Source organism: Malaclemys terrapin, chromosome 5 (assembly GCF_027887155.1).
Source record: "Malaclemys terrapin pileata isolate rMalTer1 chromosome 5, rMalTer1.hap1, whole genome shotgun sequence".
Lineage (NCBI taxonomy): Eukaryota > Metazoa > Chordata > Testudines > Emydidae > Malaclemys > Malaclemys terrapin.
Window position 1 is genome coordinate 87,491,652 of NC_071509.1, and position 26,710 is coordinate 87,518,361.

A 26,710-nucleotide genomic window follows, 5' to 3' on the forward strand; every position below is an offset into this window, starting at 1 on the left:
AGCAAAGGCGGAGCGGCTAAATAGGGCCGACGAGGGGGGGGGGAAGCCAGGTAAGCCGGGCCCCGGGTCCCCTTCTGGACCGCTGGGCCCCGGTAAGGTGACGATGAGGGGGGGGGAGGAAGCCAGACCGCCAGGCCCCGGTAATTTGTATTGACTTCCCCCCACTCTCGTCGGCCCTGCTTACATACAGGAATCCAGGAACCCAGCATCCATTGCAAGTCAATGGGAGTAGAATGCCTATGTCCCTTAGGTGAATTTGAAAAGATCACCCTTAATCAAGACAGCATCAAAACATTTCCAATGTAGGGAGGTACTGCCAATATTTTAACAAGGGACTTCCTCAAAAATTTTCCTTCCATTGGTGATACAGCCTTTAAAACAAAACAGAACAAACATGGATTTCATATTCTTCTCCTCTGACCCCAAATCCTTCAGTCCGTCCACTCCCACCTCTCCCTACAGTATTTTCTCCTCCCTATCTCTTCATGGAGGCTCCTCTGGGGGCTTTCCAGCCTGGCAGGTGTTCCACTTGCCATCACAGGTGCTATTATGAGGGTGTACTGCTGTAAGAAGTGGTTGCAGGCTCATCATGCTGTGGCCATTGTCTATGCGGTGGTTGGTTGGATGGGGAGCAAATCTCCTTTGGTGATTTGTTGGGAGGTCAGTTGTGGAGTGGTCCCTTTTTAGTTCTTGGGTTGGGTGTCTTTTCCCCTGCTGGTATGAGTAGTCAGTTCAGGGGCCTTGGTCAGGACAGGAAGCAGGTTTTCCTTGAGTGGTGATGGAGGTTTTGGGATGGAAGTAGTACTCCAAGATTCCCTCCTATAACCAGTTCTTCAGGCTCTGGAACAGACAGGGCAGGTGCTTGTGGACATAAAAGTAGGCAGCAGGACTCCTATTCAATACAGCGATAAGTTGTCCCCAGCTCCTGTCATCCTCATGCGTTGTGGGAGTGCCCAACAGGAGGGTTCAGGGATTCCTAGTGGGTGATGCCAGAGGGATATTTCTTTTGCACCAGCTACTGTGGCATAGCAGGCTCACCTGCAAGGTAGCAGTTGCCCAGGTGAGTAGAGGCTGGTTCAGTTCTAGCCACAGAGCATCCTGCAATGGAGTGGGCCTTAGTATTTTGGGCTGAACAGTTTTTTGGTCCATGATCCCACCATTGAGGGCTGGACCAGCCTATGGATTCTGGGGAGAGTTGTTAAAATTATTTTTTGAAGTATACACATTTTATGTAAGTGAGATGGTTACATTTCAGTGTATATGATGGGAAGTGGGGAGGGGGGGACCTTTATTTTTCCTCTGAGCCTTCTGGTGCAGAAGCAGAGCCCAGCTGTTTCTTCCTTTCATATCTGGCAATCAGTTTATGTTTTGAAGGCTATTTTTGCAAGAAAAAGGGCTAGAAGTTTGCCTTTTCATTTTTTTTTTTTTTTTTTTTTTTACAAAAAAGGGAAACTAGTGAAAGCTGAGATTCTCCTTCATAGGTTCAGAGGCTGAATGTATTAAAAGGGGGCTCCTTGGTCAAATACATACAGTCAGAAGAGTGGCATGCTTCCAAGAAATACTGAAAGGATTTGTAGTTCTTAATATAGTGATAGGAATTAAAGGGGTTATAAGCAAAAGATATCTAAGTAATGTAGTCAGTGCTTATGATGTGTGTGTGTATGCACACATGTCATCTATATCTCTTTTAATATGAAAATATCAATCTTAACGTTTCAAAATGTAGGTTAAAAAGCATGATTTAATTCACACTTGTTGAAGAATTAGTAGCAAGCAGTTCTTATTCTTGCTTTCACTGTGATGTCTGGCAGGAAAAGCCATTTGGACTTATGCCTCCTTTTTATGTTCAAAAGAGGAATGCTGATGAGGAAGAGGTGTTAAAATATGGTGCCATAGTTTACAACTGTCAACTATAATGTTTTATTTAGCTGTATCTATTCAGATGCTCCCTCCGCAACATGCAGTGCCATATGCCATTGTCCCTGTTAGTAAGCAAGTAAGCAAAGGTTTCCCAGTTTGCACTTGTTTTTGTGTTTGGGCCACCAAGGAGCTACGGTCCAGTGCCATCTTTTATTGATAGGGCCAGCAGAGGAGGAATCTAATGAAATTATCAAAGCTTTGAATTAATTATGAACTTGAATAAGAAAGCTGAGCTCTCTAGAGCCAAAGATCTCATTACCCATTCATTCTCATTGCATCCTCTTATGGAGAGGAAAGGCAGGTTCAGCTACAGCTTTTAGCCTGGATTTGGACTTTATTCAAACTTGCTAAAGTCGCTAGCGTCCACTTGTTGTTATGGCTGAAAAAGTCAGCGTTGATTAATTTGACTCTGCTCTAGAATCGTCATGTAATGGTAGGTTCTCCCCCCTCTCCTTCCCTTATAACTTGCCTCATGGCTTTTCATCATCGGACTGGGTGCCATGCAAGAGTTTCTTTCCATTCCTGGTAATTGTGGAAGCTATTCATAATTTAAGTTTTAACTTCATGGAATTTAGTGATTTAAGGTTAAGAGCTAATACTGCCATCTTATGTTTCCTGGATATTTAGTAAGCAAAAAGGCTTCTACAGTCATTACCAGTTGTTTACAAAGATTGTTAAATTGTAGATAATGCTTGGACATTTTGGCCTCAGAGTTAACTGTATTATTCTGTTTTTACTACATTATTTCTATTTGCAATTTATTGCTCATTTTTTAGAAACTTCTGAGCCTGTTAATAAGTGATTGTTCATAACTTCTTAGGTTACTTGCCCAGTTAAGATACTGTACTGAAAAATTAGTAAAGGGGCTATTAAAATGAACTTGTGTCTGTTTTAGTTCAACACAAATTAGAACCAACTTTCTCTCCTGGGCCCCTTAAAAGTTTTGGGTTTTTTTTAAATGACTAGGTCAATAATGTAAAATGTTTGTCAGTGAATTAGACTAAAATCAGTGAAACCGAGATTCTGTCTCGTACTGTTGGGGATTCTTTTGGTACCCATTATAAGTTTGTAAGATATAAAATACAGCGGCAATCTTGCTTTATATAACCCATTATTTATGAGTTGATAAGCTGGAACTCATCTGTCCTCATTAGCTACAGGACACTGGAAATTTTTATAAGCAGTGGCTAACTTTGTTTAATCAGGTGTGTGTGTATTTGGAGGGTACGAAGCTGTGCTGGGAGGGGAAATAGCATTCTGTTCTTCACTAGGGCTATTTTTATTGTGAGTGATATTTTCTTTTCTTCTCTCTCTCTCTAGGCAGCTGCTATATTTAACTCAGCCTTTGGAAGTTTTTTGGTAAGTAATGCAATGGTTACACCTAGTGCTATAACATTGTATTTTTTATATTATGGTTGGTGCTGGCTAGTCATTTAGTTAAGCTGGTAAATAATTGAATAATTTTAGTATTTCTTTCACCCCTTCTTTAATTAACTAGAAATACTGCTATTTCTTTTCGTTGAATCAGAGTCACAAGAAAATTAGTGAATGAATAATCGTTGATTAATGTAAATAAATGTTTAAGTATATCTTAATTTTCTCCTTAATGGGTTAACAGAATCTATTATTAGGCAGATGTTTCAGAGATGGGTGTCAACACATTGATTTTTCTAAGAAAGTTTATTAGATAATCATTATTTTCTATCAAGGGGCCATGGACTTTGAAAAGAAAACATGACCTGGCTGATCGAAAGGAGATGCTAATTTACTCAGTGACATGTCATTTGTTTAGCATATTTTACTGTCAGCGAAGCCGCTCTTCTCTGTGTCCCTGAGGATCAGACTGAAGTAGCTAGAAACAAGGAAACAAACAAGCTGTTCCTTTTAAAAAGTGATATTTGTGGGCATATTAGTCTGTAAAATTTCAGCAAACTAACTGAAAAGAAGGCCAGACAAATTTGTTTTTTTAAATACATAAATGTATTTATGAAGAAAGGAAAAATATTTTGTATTGATGTATTGTTTAATGAGACATACTGGATTATTTTCTTACTATATGATATATAAACTGATGAGACTGATTACGTGAGTTGTATAGTTAATCATGGATTTTACTTTACTTTTTTTCTAAAATACGTAAATGCTTAAAAGTGGGTGTTTTCAATTCCAGTCTTGCTTACCCAAATAGAGAATCAATCTGATGTGTGAATTGAATGAAAGGCAAAACTATTAATATAAAATATGTAGGTGAAATTGGAACTACAGACATGAAATTGTTTATTAAGCATGTAAAAAGATATTTAGAATAGTGTATGTATATAAATATATAACCGTATGTATATAAAAACATACTGCAAAGAGTGTGATAGTAATACTGAGATTTGCAATTGTGTACCATGTTTCTATAGTTGAATGTGTTTTAGTGTTAGCTAAAGATGTAGGTATTGTGTATGTTCATATATAGTGTACACATGTACACACAGGTAAAATCTAAAAATGTCAACATCGAAATGTTTCTCCCCTTTTATGGGTTAGTGGGCCTCTAGTAATGTTGCTCTTAAAAAAAAAATCTCTGCACCATGTTTTGGAATTTTTTTGTCAAATTACCTTTTAAATAGTCACACTTCACTTTCTTTGGTCAAGTAAGAGAAAATGGTCAGCAAGGCCTAAATTCCGTGCAGTTCCCATCTCTACTGCAGTGAGAACTTTGAGTTCACAGAGAGCCGAATTCAGGGCTCATTTAAGCCATTTGTAGCCTATTGATGTCATTGGGAGTGTGATTGAACCCTAAGTCACCCATAATATAATGTGTTATCAGACTAATTTAACATTTTAAAAAAATATTATTTAGAATTTCTAGACTCAAATTCCCAATATGTTTTAAACAAATCTTGGTTAAAGAAGCTAGACCAAATTCTGACCTCATATATATTCATATTACCCCATTGACACAAATGTATTAGTTTTGAATTTAGTTCTAGGAATTTCTAATAATGTTTTTGAATTTCCCTAAATGTGTGATCACCTAATTTCATACTTGTGTGCAATACTGGAAAGAGGTGGTGAACATTCTTCTTTTATAAATTCATAGAAGAGGAAATCAGATTACTAAAAAAAATTATTGTAAAATTAACTAAAGACAAACTATGCTACCAAATTATTTTTAAAATAAAATTTATTGTAAAAATAGTCCTTCAAAAGTAAATTAAATCAGAGGTTATTAGTGAGGCATGTATACATACAAAGATTTGAAATTTTATTTTATTGTACTGTAACCATTTGAAAATGTGATTCTATGGGGGGAGTGTGTGTGTGCATGATGAATAATAAGTCATGTATAAGCTGTATATATAATATAACTGCATCGGTTGTGATCTTGTAAACACTTACGCACATATTTAATTTTAAGCAGGTGAGTAGTCCTATTAAAGTGAGGATTTTTGCAGAAGTGGGGCCAGATGTAGCTGGATTTCAATCTCACACCATTTTATACTGGTGTATATCTATTCCTTTCAAGGGAGTTGCTCCTGATTTATTCCAGTGTGAGATCAGAATCTGGTCCATAATATGTATGCTTTCTACTAACATTTAGGATGAGATTTTCAAAAATCCATAATTAGGCATGTAAATAAGTAATCTAATTATGAAAAGTCAATGGAAGCTACTGAATGCTCAGCACCATTGAAAAGTCAGATGACTTGGTGCCTAAATGTGGACTTTGGGCACCTAGAATTATGTTCCTGCTTTGAAAATCTTGACCTCAAAATGCATCTAAAGTGCAAACATGAAATTGAGATATAAACAGATATCTAAAGCTATGTATCAGACAGTGTGTTTTCTATATACAGTGATGTATTTACAGACCTACAATACTGTAAGGCATATTGGTATAATGTTTGTAAAAGGTGAAGCTGGGAGATCTGGAAGAGCTGAATAAAGGGCAGAATTTGGCTCACTGTAGCTCCAATCCTGCGGTTTGTACCACGTAGGCAGATTGCTGCGTCCACATGTAGCTCTAGCAAAGTGAGTGGGATTCTGTGTGGCGGAGCAGTGTGCCCGCATGCTCTGCACATTGTGGAGTCAGGGCCTATGCACGTTAGACTAAATATAGGCTGCTTATAAGGGTTTGGAAGAATTCTAATTTTGAAAGATTAATTGTAATATTCTTGGTTATGCTACTTGGACTTCTAACTCCTCTAGGAGGATTGTGCATGGACTTTGGGAAGTTTTTCTCCTAAATAAACTGTTTGTGGTGAAAAGCATTGGTTTGTAGGAAAGTTCTCAACTTAATGATATTAAAATGGTGTGTGTGTGTGTGACAGAGGGCATGGAGTGAGTAGGTGAGCCTGCACCCTGATCACTTAGAGGCTGATTCATGCCCCAAGAGAAGCTGATTGGGGGCTGATAGGAGGCACAGGAAGGAAGTGCAAGAGAGGGGAGAAGAGAGGAACAGGGCTAGCTGGGGCTACTCACAGAGAAGGCTCAGGGTAGGGAGACCTCTGTTCCCCTCGGATCCTGCTGAGAGGACCTAAACCTTGGCAAGCACTGTAAATGGGGGAAGCATGAGGGACTATGGTGATATTGGTGAAATAAATCTTCACTGAGAGTACACCTGGAGGACTCTGTGCAGTTTCTGCAGGGAAGAAGACTGGGGTGTTACAGCGGGAATTAACAAGTTTCTGGTATTCATATAATAGAATTTGAAAGGCTATTTTGATGGGTCATTGTGTTTTTAGGTCATGTAGCTTGCGATACTTTTGTTGGAGAGGAAAGTTTAAAAAACAGTGCCCCAAACCAACTTCCTTCCTCCCTCCCATTTCCCCACACAAAAAATTCCTGTAGATTTACATGCAGCAGGATGTGCAAAATGATACTGTACATATTCATAGCTAGTTTAATAATGTCCCAGGTCTAATTAAAACAGTGTTTTAAAGAACTAATTGTTACAGAAAACTGTTTTTTTTATGTTGCTAGACTGGTAATAACTAATGATAGATGAATTCAATTTACATAAATTTCAGACCATGAGAATATTTTAGAATCATGCCACAGAGGATTGCTTTAAGTTAGGAAGTTAATATCATTATCTCCTCCTCTCATTTTAACAGTTTGGTTTGTAATAATTGTGGAGCATAATAAGTGATTCAAGTTTTCCGCTTGATGGGGTTTTAATAAAATCTGATAGCATTTTAGTAATACAGAGTGGTTGGTTATCAGAGTGGTTGCTACTATAAAGCATGCAAATGTACTGCAGTAGCAGTGCCATTGAGTTCAACAGCATTGCTGCTGCTGCTCCAACATCTAAAAGGAAAGGACACGTTTTTAACTAAAGAACTTGGTGATTACAGTAGACATAGTCTAGGAGTTCAGACATCTATATATCTAGGTTATTATACTGAGCTCATCCGCATGGTATCTAAGCACCTCTGTTTCATTTCTGAAGGTTGTCATGTTAGAAAAGAGTTAGTAATTTTTACATGCTAAAACCAGACCACCATCTGTGATAATCTGCTCTTCTAATATTTTAAAACTTAACGGAATTATTCTAGGTTTACCTAAAGAATTCAGTTTAAATCTGGATGAAATAAACAATATGTAGATTTGTCTGACTGGATTTGTTGCACCTAGTCAGTTATTTGCAGTTGTGCCTACTGGAATATTCCAATAAATGGCAAGGCTGTGTAGCCAATCTGATAACTCTGTCTGAGATTTGTTAGAAGAGTGACCGAGCAAATTTGTGTGAACATAATTAATCTCTCTGGGTTAGCTTTTGTATCCAGTACATAAAGAAGCTTGGTAGATTTGGAACTTGTAATGTGACTTCTCATAACTGATTTGGGAGTTAATACCATGGGGAATTGTATTCTGTTTTATGTTCCTGCAGTATTCTACCCTCCTGCCATACAGATGATTATTCAGATTTGTTTATCTGGAAGCATCAGCAAAGGACAGTCACCTTCCTTCTTGGCTTTAAAATTGTTTCCAGAAACTGGACCAGATACATCCTTGTGCACATGCAATTTCTTTGACTTCGTTGAAGATGCACTTGTTCAGATGAGAACTGAATTTGGTTCTTTTTTTCTTTTTCTTTTTTTTTTCAGTCACAGTGTAATGCCATATGCATGGGGAAGGGAGAGATTGGCTTCATACAATTCTCTGCACTGCTAGGTTAGAAACCAGGTTGGTTAGTCACTTCCTTCTTCCTCTTTATCTCCCTTCCTCTTGAGCCAATGGGCTGGAAATCTGTAGAGGGTAGTATTGTTCAGCACTTGAAATGAGGGACTGCCTTGTGTCACTCAATGGTGATCCCTTCCAGCCAATTTGGGATCGATTATGATAGGCTTCAAAGGACCAGTCATCTGTTCTCCTGGACCAAAGAATTATGGCTGAATCCTGAGGTCTGTGGCAATAGGAGACATAAAATTAGGAATATAAGGGCACCTGGAACATTCAGATCCCTGAGTAAATGAGCAAAATGGCAGCCTGAAAATGAAAGTCTTAGTCGAAACTCCTATGACTCTGTCTTGGACTTGCCTGTACTGGACTATTTCTGTATTGAAGTTTATGGGAAAATGAGGGCATGTGTCCTAGATGAAGTGTGTCAGGGTGGGGAATAGCCCCTACTCTGCTGCTCCATCAGTACAAAAAATCTCCCTCACATAGATCAAGCATTTATGCTTGTCTTTGTAGCACCTTTATGGGTACAAGTCCCAGGACGTAACCATTTTTGTTTAAGGGGACAGAATTTGTTCTTATTGCTTGAAAACTCCATAATACCCATGTCATTTTATTTTTAGGGCAGCAACTTAGCTGGTCAAATCAAGGCCACTATTTTTTATAATTATATTTTAAATTTAGATTTTAATTGAAAGTGTATGTAAAAATGTAGCTTCCCACAAACACACAAAGCTTTGTTAGTTAATAAAAATGTATGGAATTCTTATCTACTCAGTTTTAGCAGGCATAATGCTTTACACAGGCTGACAGGACTCGTGCAGCAAGTAAATGCATTAGTCATAGTGTCCATTTTTCTTGCAAATTTGTGACATAGATTTAATTACGGGAATGACCAGCAACTTACAAATCAAATTTTGGTAGGCTGAACCAACTTTTTTTTTTTATTTTAATAATGATGGATTTTTTTAGCAATGATTTCATTACTATTTAAAGAAATCCAGCAGTGTGGAACTAATCAATTGACTGAATTAATCTACTTTATTATGTTTTAGCAGATGGTGTGTGTATTTTCTTTTATTTAAATTTTTTTTTTACATTTTAAAATGTCCAGAAAACTGAAAAATACTTGTATGTGTACTTTTTTCCCCCTTATTGTAACTTCATGCAGTGTAAAAAGGGGAACAAAAGTCTTCTGGGACTTGCTTTTTTGCTAGCTGCTTGGAAGAAGAACTTGCCAGGAAGCCTGTTCACTACAGGTGCTGAATTCTAGATTCATACTTGTTAATTTCAAAGTGTAGCTGCTTTATGGTGTGCCACTGCATTCTCAGAAGTCGGCTCTTTTTTCTCTGTGAAACAGCACAACGGTGCCGCTGGACTGTGTTCTGAATTTGATTCCTGCAGCTCACAGAACCCTCAGGAAGCTCTTCCTGTTAATCAGCCACTTGGGAAGCCTTCTCAACCTCAGAAGGTGGGATTTTTTTTTTTTCATTAGGGAGAGAAGGCCAGGTCTCTGCAGCAGAGAATCCTTGGACCACATATTATATACAAGGCACACAAGGCTTAGATTCCACAGAAGTTAAATCTGCTTGGGAGCCATTTACGGTTGTCTCACTGTAACCTTTCTATATCCTGGGAATAGTGTTCAATCCTCCTTTATGATGATTGCTCTTGTTTGATTTTTGCTGGCTTGAACTAGAAGCACAATGTAATGTGGACATCATCCAGTGCTTTGAAATCCTCATATTAAAGGTACTGTTTATGTGCAGAGTATTAGTACTATTTATTATGTATTTTTACTTATAATTAACTCTGCACTTGCATTAGTGGAATGAGCAAAAATGGGCATCAGTTATAAAACAGACACAAAAATGAAAACTGGATGCTCACATTGCTGCGATAGGCTATGAATGGTGCTAATTCATGTACCCCATTGCACCTAGTGGAAATGGGAGGAGGAGGAGGAGCAGCCATTGCAGACTGAGGATAAGTGGGAGGACATCTCTGATTCCAATTCTAGTTGCATATGGGGGTGTTGTACTGTGCCCAACCCTCTCACTGAGTAATAATGACTTATTTAAGGCTGTACAATTGTACTGCTGATCTTCCAAAAGAAAAAGAAATTGAGAAAAGAGTGGTTCTGGCAACTACTGTTTTATAAGTCCAACTTCTATTCCCTGTATTTTTTTTTTTTAAGTATAGCAAACAGCAAGAGGAAAATACACTGAACATCAATAGATAAATGAAACAATTAACAATAAATCATAGAACTGGAAGGGACCTCGAGAGGTCATCTAGTCCAGTCCCATGCACTCAAGACAGGACTAAGTATTATCTAGACCATCCCTGACAGGTGTTCGTCCAACCTGCTTTTAAAAATCCTCAATGATGGAGATTCTTAAATAACCTTGGTTTATTAAAAAACAAATCAACAAACCACTAACCACCTCTGTGACTGATTTTTTTTTTTTTACAGCTTGACAGAATTAGTGGATCAAGAGAATTTGGGTGATGTATATTTGGGTTTTAATCAAGCATTGGTAAGGTATCTTATTAAACCTTACAGTCAAAATTACTTCCATTTGGCTTGGATAGGAACACTGTCACATGCAGTAAAAACTGGCTGAAGGGCCATAATTGAGTTTTGGGGAAGTTTTTGGCAGCCTATGTCAGGAAGTAATATTAGGTCTAGTTGTATTCGATGTCTTTAATGATCCAGAAGAGGGAGTAAAACCACACATTAATGAAATTTGCAGATGATACTAAATTGGGAGGAGTTGCAAACAGCAGCGAGGCCTGAGAAATAATACAGAGAGGCCAACAGGGGGTTAGATACAAGGACCAAAAACAGCCAAGTGAGATTTAATTGGAAAAAATACAGTCTAATATACTTTTGGAGAAAAAGTAAACTAAAACATATTGTGAGGGAGAAACCTGCAAAGCAGTAATGCTGAAAGAGATTTAGCAGGAATAATGGCAGACAGCAAATTAGATGTGGATTTACAATGTGACACAACCAAAACACAATCTTTTTTTTTGCTGGATATGTAGAAGCATCATATTCCATATCAGAATGGAAATAGTCCTGTCTGTAGAGCTCTGGTGCAATAACAGCTGAAATACTGTGTTAATTTCTTAGCACCTCATTACTGGAAAGATATTGACAAATAGTTCAAAGAAGAGCAATGAAAATGGTTGGGAGGGGCTGGATGGATCAGTTTATGAGGACAGATGAAAGGTGCTATTTTTGTGTAGTTGGCTTAATGATGAGTATGTGGGAGACAAAATGGCCTGCAAATTTTGGAGCGGAACGACGATGGGGAGGATTCATATAGGCTGGTTCACAGGGTTCACTTTTAATTAGAAGTAAGGAGGTGGAATTAAGAAAGGGGATATTTAGACTGAACATCAGGAAAAGCTTCCGGGCATTCAGTTGCATTAGACTGTGCCGTAGAATAGTTTCCCATGGGAAATTGTGGAAGACTCCACACATGGGACTTTTAAAACAAGATTGAACAAAATACTAGAGAAGGACTGCAGAGACAAGCCTGTATTGTCATGAAGATGGACTAGATGTCCAAAAAGGTCTTTTCTGTCTCTGACTCTGATCATCTCTGTCAATGCAATCAAGGACAGAGTAACTTCCAGGGACAATTTGTGAAATCAGGCACTCTGTGGCCCAGAAGAGGATTGCTCTCTCTGCAACAGTGGCTGATATAAGACCGTCTTCCGAAGGAATAAAAGCCCTCTCCACACCTCTTAATTTTCTGTCACTTGTAATAATGCCATCATTCTGCCTGTCATTCAAGGCCCTTGACCTTTAGATTATCTGCCTCTTTTTCCTCTCTTGCTGCCCACATCCAGCTTGCACTCAGATGCTGCCATTCCAAAACATTGCCAGGATCTGTTTATTTCTTTCTATTTTTACAGCTAAAATACTATCCAGTCCCTCATGTTTTCCCACCTTGACTATTATAACTTCCTCTTCTCTGGCTTCCCTGACACCCATGTTTCCCCCTCCAGTCTGTGCAAAAACTTACTTTTAAAATATTTTATATATTCCTGCCTATTCATCTGACCACATCACGAACTTTGTCACCCCTCCACTGAATCAAGTTCAGGTTCCTTGTCTCTTTCGTCAAGGCCCTGCAGGACTCAGCCCCTCCCTGTTTTACCTTTTTTTTTGCCTCTTGCATGTCACCCCTACCCCACTGTCACCACTCCACCAGCCTGGACTGCCTGGCATCCATATAATTCTACAAGTGTCTCTGTGTTTTTTCCCACTATGCCCTTCCTGAGCTGGTTCACAAGGTCACCTCTCTCTCTGTATTTGATTTTTCTTGAAGACCCACTTTTCCCATACTACCTACAAGAAACGAACTGGATGATTGTGAGTACAAAGAGAGTTTATATTTGGTTTTCATATATTTCTGAATCTTTCTGTCTGTTTTATAATAAGGCTATTTAAAAGCTTGTCTTTGAAATGTCACTTTTATGGATTTTGCCAATTTTGAATCTACTTGGAAGGTTGTTGCAGAATTCTCCACAGTCAAATATTTATAAATAAAGTAGATCCTAGACTAGCTGTATTGTATTTTTAGTTATCCTCTTAACTTTTTGTGCTTGTCAATGACTTCATTCATCTCTCTCCATTTTGTATGGCTTGAGTAGCCAGTTCCTCTGAAACAGGTCTGTTATCCAGGATTGCTGGATATCCAGGTGGTGGGGACAAGCCCGTGGAGTGAACCTCTTCATGTTGTCTTTGCAGTGGAAAGCTACTCAATCATCTTTTTTGAAGCCTTTCAAGATATTTCCACTTGTGTTGCCCCGTTTCTCCCATACAGTAACTAAGGATGCTAATGGTAGTCAGGATTCTGTCCCTATATCTTTTGGTCAGTTACCCCTTCTAGTGCTTATTCTTGGTGTGATACGATGACGGGGTGTACCAGGCATTCTCTGCCCCTTGCTGGAGATCCTGGTGCCCTGGCCACCCCACCCAAGGAAGTCCCTTTTTAGAAAAGAAGGGCAGCGACTTTAGGACCTCTGCAGTTGCAGATTAAGATGTTCCCAGGACAGCTGCTGATGGAACCAGTGACTTGCTCCTCCCATGGCTAGAAGAGCTGGGAGCATGTGGCAGCCAATCAGGGCCCAGCAGGCCAAATTAAAAGAACTGGCAGCTTCTACCAAATAACACTTCCTGCATGAAGTCAGAGTGGCAAGAAGGATCTTCCCACTATCATAACCCAAGAAGCTTTGCGTTTAGGTCATTGGGAGATTTTTTCATTTACCCTGTGTGAGTGTAAGGCCCAAGTGGGCCCACCTGAATTAGACACTTGTTGGACTATTGAAAATTAGCGAGAAACCCTCTAGGTCAGTCAAGCTGGTGACAGGTACTTTGGGACATTTGCCCCAGCATTTGTTTCTTGACATAGGGAATTTGATTTTTTCCCCTCCTATTTGCTAAGCTTCTGGATGTCCAGTTCTCAATGAAACCAGTAGCAGAGAATATCTGCAATACTATTGCTTTAATTAACAAAACTAGCAGAAAAGTAGATGTTACAGGAGAAATTCCAGAGGCACACCTCTGTTATCAATTATAGCAATATCTGGACAGATCATCCTGATGTACTCTTCCAATCCAGTGGCCATCCATAAATTGCAAAATAAAAACAAGTGATAGTTCAGCAAATAGAATTGAACATTTGCAGTATCTTAAAATTAAAAAGTTGTTGTATTCCCTCGGACCACATACCAAATGGTATAAGGAAAAGTGAGACGTATGATGGGAAAACAACTAAACCTCATCTAGAAGATGGAATATTCTAGGATTAGCACTCTGTGGTTTTGACCAAAATAAAGATCTACTATGAAAAGAAAGTGTTAAAGAGAGATGCTATGGAAAACTTGATTCCAGACTTTAATGAACAATGAAGGCATGAGGTTATGTACTGGTAGCTATTGTCTTGAGAACATCTGGAGTGGGAGACATAGATATGTTTAATATTATTATATTACCAAGCAATTTACTGGATTAGCATGTAAATCACATTAGTACCTACATACAGATTTGGTTTAAAATCAATTTGTGATATAAAGATTACTTTTGTCATGACTTGTAAAACCCATCAGCTTGAACCTATTTGCTTTTGTCAAAAATTTCCCAGACAACATACTGCCCCTTTTACTATGAAAGTTCAACATTTTTATCAAAGGAACAATTTTTATTTAATTTCTTCAGATTTAATTTCAGGGTATTTTTGGTTTGTTTAAAGCTTGTTATGGGCCAGGTTTTGAGGAAACAATTTCACTAAGAAGGAATTTGCATATAGTTCACAACAATTTGATACATCAGATACTCACTAGAGATCAGCTGTGGGCATTTTTAATAATTATTCAGGAAAATATATGGACACTGTTACAAACAGGATGATAATTTAATTTCACAAATTTTGATCAGGGTCATTATTAAATGAAAAAATAAGTTATTTGGCAGAATTTAAAATACATACGTAGGAACCAAAAAGAGGAGAGGATTTTACTAAGGCTTCAGTGTGTAAAGGTCCATCACCAAGAGAAGTCCAATGGTAATTCTGCCTTTAGGAGTATCTTGGTTACGGATCTAATTATAAAGATGTTGTTTTACTTTACTTCCAAAAGTGCCTCAAGTGAAGGTGTGAATGTCTCTATTGTGGTGTACAGACGCAGGGCTGATAGAGGATGGGGCAGGAGGTAGAGGATTGGGAACTATATGTGTTCTTAGAGCTAATCATCACTTTGGGCTAGTCTACACTGGCAATGCTTAAGCGCTGCGGCAGCGCTTTAAAGCCGCGGCAGCGCTTTAACATGGCTTGTTGGTTGCGGCACAGCTCTCCCAGCTCTCTAGAAAAACCATCTCCACGAGGGGCGTAGCTCCCAGAGCTGGTGCACTGTCTACACTGGCACGTTACAGCGCTGAACCTTGCTGCCCTCATAGGGGTGTTTTTTCACACCCCTGAGCGAGGAATTTGCAGTGCTGTAAATTGCCAGTGTAGACAAGCCCTTTGTTGCATGCGTGCAGATGCATGTAGAAAAAAAGATTCTTTAATTTTATTGGGTATTTGCACCATGTGGCTGTTTAGATGGAAGGACAAGAAAGGAGGCAGAAAGGTCTATGGGATAATTTGTTCTTTGTTCTGCCCTTTCTGGAATTTTCTTTAGTGCTGTTAGTAGAGGTGCATTCCATTAGGGATGTGTGTGTATGTATAAAAGTTATATTGCAACTAGGGCTGGTCAAAAAGGATGAGTGTTTTCTGCAAAAAAAGATTGAGAGAAACATTTTTTTAACACTAATTAATTAATTAATTGTGAATATTTTTGTGTTTTCAGTCAAAAAATGTAAATTTTCATTTAGATTCTGTATAAAAAATACGTTTAGATTCAAACCAAAATGAAAAAAAAAATCTGTATTTTAGTTTACTCCTCTTTCTTCTCCTTTCCCTATCCTTCTGGAAAGGGCAGGGGGAGGAAATAGAGAAACCCCCAACCTCACATGTTTCTTTTGTAATAGAAAATATTTAAATATTTGTAGTTTTGGTTTTTGAATTACTAGGTTTAGCATTAGTGTTGTAAGGAACTGTTTCACCTCAGTGTGTGTGTGTGTGTGTGTGTGTGTGTGTGTGTGTGTTGAAAGATAGACTTGTATTTTGAGGAGTTAACTGTGCACTGATCCATAATGGAGGTTGTTGATTTGCTTGCCATATTCTACATCTGCCACAGATGTTGGGTTCAACAGATAGTGGTGGATAAATTCAGAAATTAGAGGTTTATATAAAATGTGTACATGTATCATGACCTGGCAGGCCTTTACAAACAATATTGCTGATGTAAATGATACAGTATCAGGTGCTATGCTTAAATTTCCATTATTTTAAGTTGAATCTTGAGGGGGGGAGGGAGGAAGCCAGGTATGCATTAAGCCTTTTTGATGTTGCTCCAGAACTGTTAAAAGCCATGCCTGTGTTGTCTAAATCCAGATCACTTTGTTATTTCTTTGGTTCATCCTTATCCGATCTGCTAATGCCTGTTCAAAAATCAGAGGTCCCTAAGGATAGAGAGAAAAAGGACACCACTGTTCTCTAAACAGACTAGCTCCAAACCTTTCACCTTGCTGTCAAGGTGACAAATGTTTGCCTTTATGGAAACACTGAAGGTTAAATCATAAGCTTCCCCAAAGTCCTTAACCAAACTGGCAGTCAAGATTGTTGTCAGAGAACTGGCCCTTCTTTTGGAAATTCATATTACCTTTTATTGCTGACCTTTTAAAACGTCAATCTTAGGAAAGCATGATGAGCCTCACAAGGAAAAGATGATGATAGCTTTAGTGTACAAACGTTTACTAATTTGTTTGAAAGGCATGTATATGTATTGTTGCTGAGATGCTCCATTCATTATTTTTTTCCCTAAAGTTTTTTCACTGGGCCAAAACCACCTATAACTAATAACCGCCATGACACACATTTGGTAGAATGTTGTTATGAGGGAGAGGAGTGAATGTCTTGATGAATGATTCTGAGATTATTTGGGCTCTTTCAACACTGTTGTGGTGAGGGTCTGGAGCAGGTATTTAAGTAGAAATTTATAAATTCATAAAAATATACTATTAGGGCATGTCTACACACCAACTAAACGCTCTTGGCTGGCCTGGGTCAAGCTGACTTGGGCTTGCAGGGCTCGGGCTGTTGGGCTGTAAAGTTGCTGTGTAGATGTTCAGGTACAGGCTGGAGCTCTGGGACTCCGTGAGGGAGGAGCATCCCAGAGCCTAGTCTCCAGTCTGTGCTTAAACATCTACACAGCAATTTTTGGCCCCGGAGCCCAAACCCAGTTCAGCTGACCCCAGCCAGCCATCGCCATTCTGAGAGTCAGTGTAGATATGCCATTAGAGATCTGTACATTCAGCAGTTTAGAGGCTTCCCCCAAAAAGTTTTCACATTTTATATGATGAAATGACAGCACCATTTCAACTCCCTTACTCTACCTCCTCCACCCTTTCCTCTTCCCTCCCCTCCAAAATCCCCTCTCCTAATGTATTTCTTTGGGGAATGGCTCATTTGTCTCCTCCACATATGCAGCATATGTTCACTGTTCTGAAAACCTTTCTAAAAATATGCTCTACCTCCACCACAAGATAAGGGTTTGATTCAGGAACTACTAAGGCTTGGTCTACACTACCCCCCCTAATTCGAACTAAGGTACGCAACTTCAGCTACGTGAATAACGTAGCTGAAGTCGAAGTACCTTAGTTCGAACTTACCTTGGTCCACACGCGGCAGGCAGGCTCCCCCGTCGACTCCGCGGTACTCCTCTCGCCGAGCTGGAGTACCGCAGTCGACGGCAAGCACTTCCGGGTTCGACTTATCGCGTCCAGACTAGACGCGATAAGTCGAACCCAGAACTTCGATTTCCAGCCGTCGAACTAGCTGGTAAGTGTAGCCAAGGCCTGAGTGAAGTTCTGTGCCCTGTGTTATGCAGAAAGTCAGACTGGAGGATCACAATTGTCCCTTCTGGCCTTAAAAATCTCTGAATCTAAGAAAATTTGGATATTTCTTACAAAACTGGACCACACAGAAATTACAATCCCTGAGCTCTGATAGGCTCAATAAATTTATGACAAATATTTTATTATATTCTCCCATCCTTCCAATAAAGATCATAAATGTTTCTATGAATAAAAAGAAAGAGATGAAAGAAAATATATCAAAGCCTAAAGAAAGCATTCCTGTGCTCAGGTTAGGATAATGTATTTAGAAATTGTGCTTGATAGAATTTTCTCTTTCCTCACAAAGTATCTTCTTTTTCAGGAGACTGGGGGAGCTTCACAGTAAATGCTTTTATGAAGCCACTAACTAGGCTTCAGTCTACAAGATCAGTGGGCACTAGTTTAGGCCCTGAACCAGCAAATCTCTTAACCATGTGAGTAGTCCCATTGAAGTCAGTGGGACTGTTTATATATTTAAAGTTAAGAATGTGCTTACATATTTTGCTGGATGGGATCTTAGGCTGTTGTGTATAGATCTTGAATATAAAATGTCTCTGAAAGGGTTCCATATAATCAGAGTCGTGTTCTTGCTTTCTTTAATCTGCATAATCCCAACAATAAGTGTATTCTGTCATTCAAAGCAAGTCTATATTCAAACCTTTTGTTATAGTTAAGAGAATCGACACACCTTTGCAAAGATGCAGTTTCTCCCCGTTTTGTATATCACTGAATGTTTGCTCTGTCTCTTCTTTCTCGATTTTTCTACCGTTTGAGTTTCACTGAGAGTGTCCTACAACTCATCTACTTAGGAGAACAGCATGCTCTAGGAGCCTGTGATTTCATTTAGAAATTACCAGTACACTTGTCTTTTCCCTTTCATTATCATTTTTCTCTAGCACCAGAAAAATGCTACACCCAAAGTCAAGCATGAACATGGTCCCTGGTCTGAAGAATGTACAATCTAGATTCAACATGGCTGTCATGCTGTCTGGAGTGGCTCACACCTGTGAGTGCCTACCTCAGGGCAGACTGTCTGGGCAGACACCCCAAACTGCTGGTGTGTTCTATAATTAGATTTTACCAGGCCAGTAACAAATGTGAACTCCTGGATCACCATACCAGACTTACCATGGTGTCACAGACAGTTCCCTTAGACTCTCCAGTCTATCTTGCCACCCAGACAAGCTGGACTTTGTGATAAAAGGTCACTTAAACCAAAAATCGCACCACATCAGGATGCGCCCAGTCCCAAGAAACCAGTCACTTAGCCCAGATCAACTGATACTCTAGATCTTACATCAAAGACAATGCTGGTAGCCAATTCTAGAGTAAAGTAACTAAAGCTTTATTCACTAAGAAAAGGAAGTGTGAGTTTAAAGCAGGTAAAATAAATGTACAGGTGAGTCATAGTTTGCAATTCCAAATGGTGGCAGTGATGTAATAAACTACCAGTTTCCCAAAAGTCTTTTCAGGGTACCCAGATTGTCTCTGGGGATCTCTGTTTTGCATCTGGTACCCTTCCCTGTAAGAGTCCAAACAGTTCAGAGATGGAGGATCTTTTCTTGAATCCATCCACAGAAAACAAGCTGACAGTGTCACTACCTATGTGGGCTTTTCCTTTTATGACAGAGACCAGGGAATGCATTTTGATTCTTTGACTTCTGACCATCACACAATGACCTCTTGCTTTGAAATTAGCACTTTTCTGTTAAAGTTCTTCATTTGCATTCCACAAGGCTTCTTTCTCCTTTGATGGGTTAGTTGTACAGAGGTATATACAATATAAATGTTTGCTATTACATTATAATAGGATACAGATAAGTTAAAATAATGAAAGTAACATCCCATTAGTTTTCATGAAGTTTAAACACCAAATACACTCTGATACATTTAATACTCACTTAGATCTATACTAATACACAAGTGAATTGTGGGGCTCTAGCATGAGCTGGCACCTGGTCTGCCAGCGTCACAATGGGCACAAACCAACAAGTGGGAAAAGAGAGAGGAAGTACAAGGGTGTAACAATAACTGTTTCTCAGTAAAGCTTTTGAAGATCTTGATGGATTAACTTTTCTTCCCTGTTTCTTTTTTTTCCCTCCCATACCCCTCTCGTTCGCCACACAAGCATTCTAGTAGAATCATAGAATATCAGGGTTGGAAGGGACCTAAGGAGGTCATCTAGTCCAACCCCCTGCTCAAAGCAGGACCAATCCGCAACTAAATCATCCCAGTCAGGGCTTTGTCAAGCCTGACCTTAAAAACCTCTAAGGAAGGAGATTCCACCACCTCCCTAGGTAACCCATTCCAGTGCTTCACCACTGTCCTAGTGAAAAAGTTTTTCCTAATTTCTAACCTAAACCTCCCTCACTGCAACTTGAGAACTCTTTGTTCTGTCATCTGGTACCACTGAGAACAGTCTAGATCCATCCTCTTTGGAACCCCCTTTTAAGTAGTTGAAAGCAGCTATCAAATCCTCCCTCATTCTTCTCTTCTGCAGACTAAACCATCCCAGTTCCCTCAGCCTCTCCTCATAAGTCATGTGCTCCAGCCTCCTAATCATTTTTGTTGCCTTCTGCTGATTAGATGACAGAAGTGAGTTTGCAGAGAGATCTGAATGGGGCGAGGGTAGGAGGCTTGGTGAAAAAGGCTTGGGAAGGGTGTTTCATGTGTAGTGGCAGCATGAAATAAGGCTCAGAGACAGGAATGATAGAAAGGAACAAAGGGGACATGTCATCTTCTTAGTCTCTAAATTAGCTATAACAGACACCATATTTCCACTGAAGTATTTTTGGAATTTTTTATGCCCATGCAAAACCCACTTGATGAAAGCTTGTTTATGATATTACCTACCTCATAACCTTAAAAAATATCTATTTAGGTTATCTGTTCCCTATTGCAATAGCAATAAGTAATTCCAGGGCATGTACTAATGAGCTTTTGCTGCACTTATTGGTTGGTTAAAGTCATTCTGTCTTTGGCCTCCTGCATCTCAATGCACCTGAGGCATGCACTAATGGCCCATTAATGCACACCCTGTCGTGCCTTATTGCTTAATTGCATTGTCGTTTATTTGCAACATTTTTGCTACTGTATGTAAAATTAATGTTAACTTTTTGAAGGGAAAATATATTACATAGAATTAGATAACATTAATAATGAGCGATCCAGAGTTAAAAAACAACACAAAAACTTTTATTAAAATGGAATTTCAAGCATATGAAAATGTCTTTCAAGAAATGATCAAAAATAGTTTCATATCCTTTTATAAGCAAAATAATTAACTGCCATCATATAATTTTTTGTTAGATGGACAGTATAAAGATGAAAGAAGATTTTACAGATAACATTGCACTTCACAGCTGACTGAAGCAGGTGTTAGAAATGCAGATTAACTGTATTGACTAAAGACTATACAAATTTGAAGTGAAAATGCCACTGGTCTGCTTGCAGAGCTCTTCATATGTGAAGTTTCAGATAGTTAAATTATTAATTTTATTGTGAGATAGTTCAGCAGTTAGGGAAAAGGTGCCTTTTGCATTTAAACTGTTTCCCTCCTGTTCCTTTATCAGCATTTGACAACAAGCAAGCAGAATTTACTTAATTTTGTTAGTTTTATTCCACCAAATGAATAAATATCACAGCTATGTATATGTATATTTACAGATGTATACACTGTGTATATGCTTATGCAATATTGGCATGTTATATAAATGTACAGGACAACTATACATTGTGTTTATAAAATCTGTATAGACAAAGATGTCTACATATTAGTTGACTTGCTGTACAAATCAACAAAAACTGAGAAATGTAGTTAATGAGGATATTTGATCCTTCATAAAAATTTTTGTGAAAGAGGCACATGTTGGTGAGCTAGATTTAGTGTCCTGGATTGTGTCATTTTTCAACTATCATGGTATTTCCTAGCTATATTTATTTCCCCCCATTTTTAAAGGAAAGCCATCTTTGTTTGAAGTAGAGCTGGGTGAATAATTGATTTTTCAGTTTGCTGTCAGCTCCAAAAAATTTGATTTGACCCAAAACAAACATGAAAATTCAAAAAAAAATTAGATGAACACAAAGAAGACAAAAACATTTTGTTCGACCAAAAATGAACTGTTTTATTTCTGGGCCATTTTTAACAAAAAATGAAATCAAGGACAAGAGGATGAACAGGTGGTGCTACCTTCCTTAAAAGCTTTAGCCCAGTGATTAGGTTACTCGCCTGGGATGTGGGAGACCCAGGTTCACTTTCCCTTCTGCCTAAGCAGGGATTTGAACTTTGTTCTCCCACATTGCAGGAGCATGTCCTAACCACTGGGCTCTGGGATATTCTGCTGTGGCGCCTTCTCAGTCTGTACTATGGCAGCTGTTCCACTGTGTATAAATAATTAAGAGGGGGAGAAGGGACATCAACTTGTGTCTCCCACCTCCTCAGTCAGTACCCTGACCTAGGCTATGGAGTCATTCGCCAGTTCTCTTTCTCTGGTCCAGTGGCTATTTTTAAGTATTTTTATCCAAAAATGGAACAGCTTCAACAAGACAGACTGAGAAAGACCCACTCCAGACTACCTTATAGCCCAGACAGGGGGAGTCAATAGGCAGACCGTGGGCCAAATCCGGACCGCCAGATGCTTTTGAACAGACCCTGAGATCTTTTAGTTTACTTATTATTATCATTTTTTGGGTTGTTTTTTTTATTATTATTATTTTCTCTGGAGTCTGGACCTTGACTAGACCTTGACCAAGAAATTTGGACCTTGACAAAAAAGGATTGACTATCCGTGGGAGCGGTTTGGGCACTCTTCTGCAATGGGTGAAACCTAAGTACAAATCCCTGCACTCTGTCATTAATTGTGCTTTTTTGAACATTTAACAAGTGGGCAATGGAGGCTGACATCATGGGCCAATCAAAGGCAGGGGTTAACCTTTTGATATGGATTGAGAGATGAACCGGATGGGGCACTGACCAGAACAGATTACAAAGAAGGATGACCTGAACTGGCCGAGTATTAGCGGATAGTTCCCTGATGTGCTACTTAATAAAGTTGCAGCCTAGTTTAAACCACATTCCTGATGTTTTGCCTTCCTTCCTGCAGTGTGCAAGATGATTGTCATGGCAGGAATTGAACTCTGACTGAGAAATGGTCTTTCAGATAGTTCAGAAACAACCCATTTAGGGTTTATGAAAATCAGGATCAGGACTTCGAATTTGGTGAGAAGCCATTGCAGTGTCAAGGGAACTGGCAGTGTGATTGCAGGAATTAGTGCTGCTGAGCTGATGTACTACTGAACTCTGTACCAGATGGAGGTTTTTGTGCATTAATCAAACCTTTCCTTTGGGTCATAATCTTTCCGGATCCTTGGTTTCTTAGGACAGCCAGAGGTGGAGAAAGGCATTTTTGTTGGCAGCAGCTATCTGAGTATCCAGTAAATAATGAGGAGGCCCCCAAGTTCCATGCTCTTTAGAAGCCCTATGGCAGAAGCCCTCGATATGAGATGTTATGGCATGCCTTGAAATATTTTCTTTTCCCCATGAAAAATACTTTCTGGCATGGATGAAGTTTTAATGAGCTTCATTTTATTCAGACAGTGATTTTACTTAGACCCGTGGGCAGCTTTAGGATGGTGCCATCTGTATTGGAAGTAAAGGAGATATAGAGCAGTGATACTCAAACTTTTGTACTGGTGACCCCTTTCACATAGCAAGCCTTTGAGTGCGACCCCCCCCCCCCCCCGGTATACATTAAAAACACTTTTAAATATATTTAAAACCATTATAAATACTGGGTGCAAAGCGGGGTCTGGGGTGGGAGCCGACAGCTCATGACCCCCCATGTAGTAACCTGGCGACCCCCTGAGGGGTCCCAACCCCCAGTTTGAGAACCCCTGATATAGAGCTAGTGTCTTCTGCATACTCTTGGCATTAGTTTCTGCTGTCTGATTTTCTTTCCCAATGGCTATACACAGTTACTATATAACCAAGTTCGGGGATGAAGTCTTGCAGATCTTGCTAGGTGAGTGCCCTAGATGCAGCGGGGCAGCTGCCTATAATGACCCTTGGAGATCAGTCAAAAAGGAAGGATCTCAGCCTGCTCAGCGCACTTCTGTGGACCCTGTCTAGCTCACTGTGACATAGCTGCATTTCAAGTGTTTTGAAAACATCTGAGAGAGTGAGAAGGTGAAGTATGGATACTTTCCTGTTCTGTGGCAAAGAGGAGCTTGTTTGCTAGTACAACAGGCACAGTCTCTGTGCCATAACCAGGACTAAAATTGTGTTGGGAAGGGTGAAAGATGTTGACAGAAGTCAGCTGAATTTGTAAACTGTTCCTTATTAGCTTTTCAGTTACCTTGCTCAGGAGTGGGAGATACTATGTCACATGATAGCTGAAGTCAACTGCATGGAACAATGTATTCTTTGTGCACTGGCCAAACTATTACATGTTTTTTAAATTCATGGAGAATAGATCCATCAGTGGCTATTAGCCAGGATGGGCAGGGACAGTGACCTTAGCCTCTGTTTGCCAGAAGCTGGAAATGAGTGACAGGGAATGGATCACTTGATGGTTACCTGTTCATTCCCTCTGGGGCACCTGGCATTGGCCACTGTCGGCAGACAACCTACAGGCCTAGATGGACCTTTGATCTGACCCAGAATGGCCGCTTATGCTTCCATGTTCTTTTGTTTTTAGTGCACTACATTCTTCAAAGGATTCACAGATTTTTTTACTAGCAGAAGGTCCAGAGGACTATGGCTAACATTTTTTTAGCTATGGGTTAAAGCCTAGGCCATTCCCTTGAAAATTCTGTGCATCCATGTATCCTGCATGTACTCCTGGATGCACGTGTATATGGAGATCTGGGCCCACTTGCACAATTCTGGGTTATCATTTTACCCATCATGCACAAATAAAACCTAAATCATATAACACAGCCTTTCAAATAGATTTTGCTTTTGATTTAACTAAATTTGATTTTAAGTCTCTGCTGCCATATGTGCTAATTCGTTCAAAAATACATTAGTATGTAACTTATTACAAATGATAGCAGCAACAGTACTAAATTATATTCAGAATGTTTCATATAAAATGCATTTATCTTTTATTTTACCACTTTATGCAGGAAACACGCTGTGTAGTGGGTTTTAGCCCACAAAAGCTTATGCTCAAATAAATTGGTTAGTCTCTAAGGTGCCACAAGTACTCCTCGTTCTTTTTGCTGATACAGACTAACACGGCTACCACTCTGATATTTAAACACCATATCATATGTTCTTGTTACTGCACTGAAGGAGGTCTGGCATTAGTGTATATGTTAGGTCTGAAACTGGTCACTTCGTTGTCAGTTTTTTTCCTTGACATGTTAAGATATTGAGAATCCCTCATTTTTCACACTTAAAAGGAGCAAATTAGTTTTTTGGGGGGAAATTATGTGTTAGTCTGACTAAAGAATCCAAAGTAACACCAAGAATAAGTTCTGGGATTCACTTTTGTTGATTATTGTCACAGTTCAAGGTCTGACTGACATTTGCCTAAGCTGTAACAGCAAAGGAGTAGGAGGTCTGTTTGCATCACAAGGAAGTGAAAGTGCTGGTGCAGAAAATTATTAACCCAGGCAAGTTGTTATATGACTAGAGGCCATTGCAGGTGTCTTTGCTAAAGAAAGACACTCTGTATAAAAACACAACAACTCTTGGCAATCTGATGTCAAGGTTAGATGTGCATAGGGTTGCCAACTTTCTAATCGCACAAAACCGAACACCCTTGTCTTGGCCTGCCCCTACCCTGCCCCTTCTCCAAAGCTCTGTCCATTCCATCCCCCCTCCCTCGGTCACTCGCTGTCCCCCACCCTCACTCGCTTTCACCAAGCTGGGGCAGGGGGTTGAAGTGTGGGGAGGGGTGTGGGCTCTGGGGTGGGGCCAGAAATGAGGGGTTCAGGGTGCAGGGGGCGGGAAGGCTCCAGGCTGGGGCAGAGGGTAGGGGTGTGGGCTCTGAGGTGGGGCCAGGGATAAGGGGCTTGGGGTATAGGAAGGGGCTCTGGGGTCAGGCACAGGGGTTGGGAGTGCAGGAGGGGGCTGGGGCAGGGAGTTGGGATACAGGAGGGGGTGCGAGCCCTGGGAGGGAGTTTGGGTGCAGGAGGGGGCTCAGGGCTGGTGTAGGGGATTGGGGTATGGGAAGGGTGCAGACTCCAGCTGGGGATGCAGGCTCTGGTGTGAGGACGGGGATGAAGGGTTTGCGGTGCGGGGGAAGGGGTTCTGACCTGGGGCAGGGGTTTGGGGTGTAGGTTCGGCCAGGCAGCGCTTACCTTGGGCAGCGCTTACCTCAGGCGTCTCCTGGACGTGACTACATGTCTGGTTCCTAGGCAGAGGGGCTAGGGTGCTCTGCGTGCTGCCCGCAGGCGTTGCCCCCACAGCTGCCTTTGGCCATGGTTCCCAGCCAATGGGAGCTGTGGAGCTGGTGTTTGGGATGGAGACAGCGCGTGGAGCCCCTTGGCCCCTGTGCCTAGGAACCAGACATGTAGCTGCTTCCAGGAGCCGCAGGGACGTGCCGGCCTCTTCCAGGAGCCGTGAGGAGTCAGACAGGCAGGGAACCTGCCTTAGCTGCGCTACACCGCTGACCGGACTTTTAGCAGCCTGGTCAGCGGAGCCGCCAGGGTCCCTTTTTGGCCAGGTTTTCTGGTCAAAACCAGACTCTTGGCAACCCTCTCATGCACACAATAGAAAGTATTTATTAATAAGAATAATAACTAATTTCACTTAGGTGGAGTTTTCAAAATGTCATAACTACATAGGAGAGTACCAGAGTACACCATATGAGTCAAAGTGAACAAGCACAGTACTGTTGTGTGATACTACTAATCCATTATATAAAAATGAATTTAGAGAATAATAATATACAGATTCTTGACATTATATCTGGATCTGAAAGTTATGAAGCACCTTACACAAAACAGCACATTGTTTTGTTATATTTTGTGCCATTTTGCTGTCAGAGAGCCTTAAATATTTATTATTGTTAGCCCCATAAGGGTTACCAATTTGCCCAGAATGCCTTCTCTCCTTCCTTTGATCCCCTCTGAATTCTCCAAATTCTTTCACCA

General features: G+C 40.0%; 1 protein-coding gene across 4 annotated transcripts in view; it reads left to right on the forward strand.

Annotated features, from left to right (window-relative positions):
• The window catches only part of SLC10A7 (solute carrier family 10 member 7), a 188,921-nt gene that overhangs the window by 61,929 nt on the left and 100,282 nt on the right, over nt 1-26,710 (forward strand). For all 4 annotated transcript variants that reach the window (XM_054030507.1, XM_054030508.1, XM_054030509.1 and 1 more), the window contains exon 5: nt 3,241-3,279. In XM_054030507.1, the coding sequence (XP_053886482.1) occupies nt 3,241-3,279 (39 nt within the window). The remainder of the gene's footprint in view (nt 1-3,240; nt 3,280-26,710) is intronic.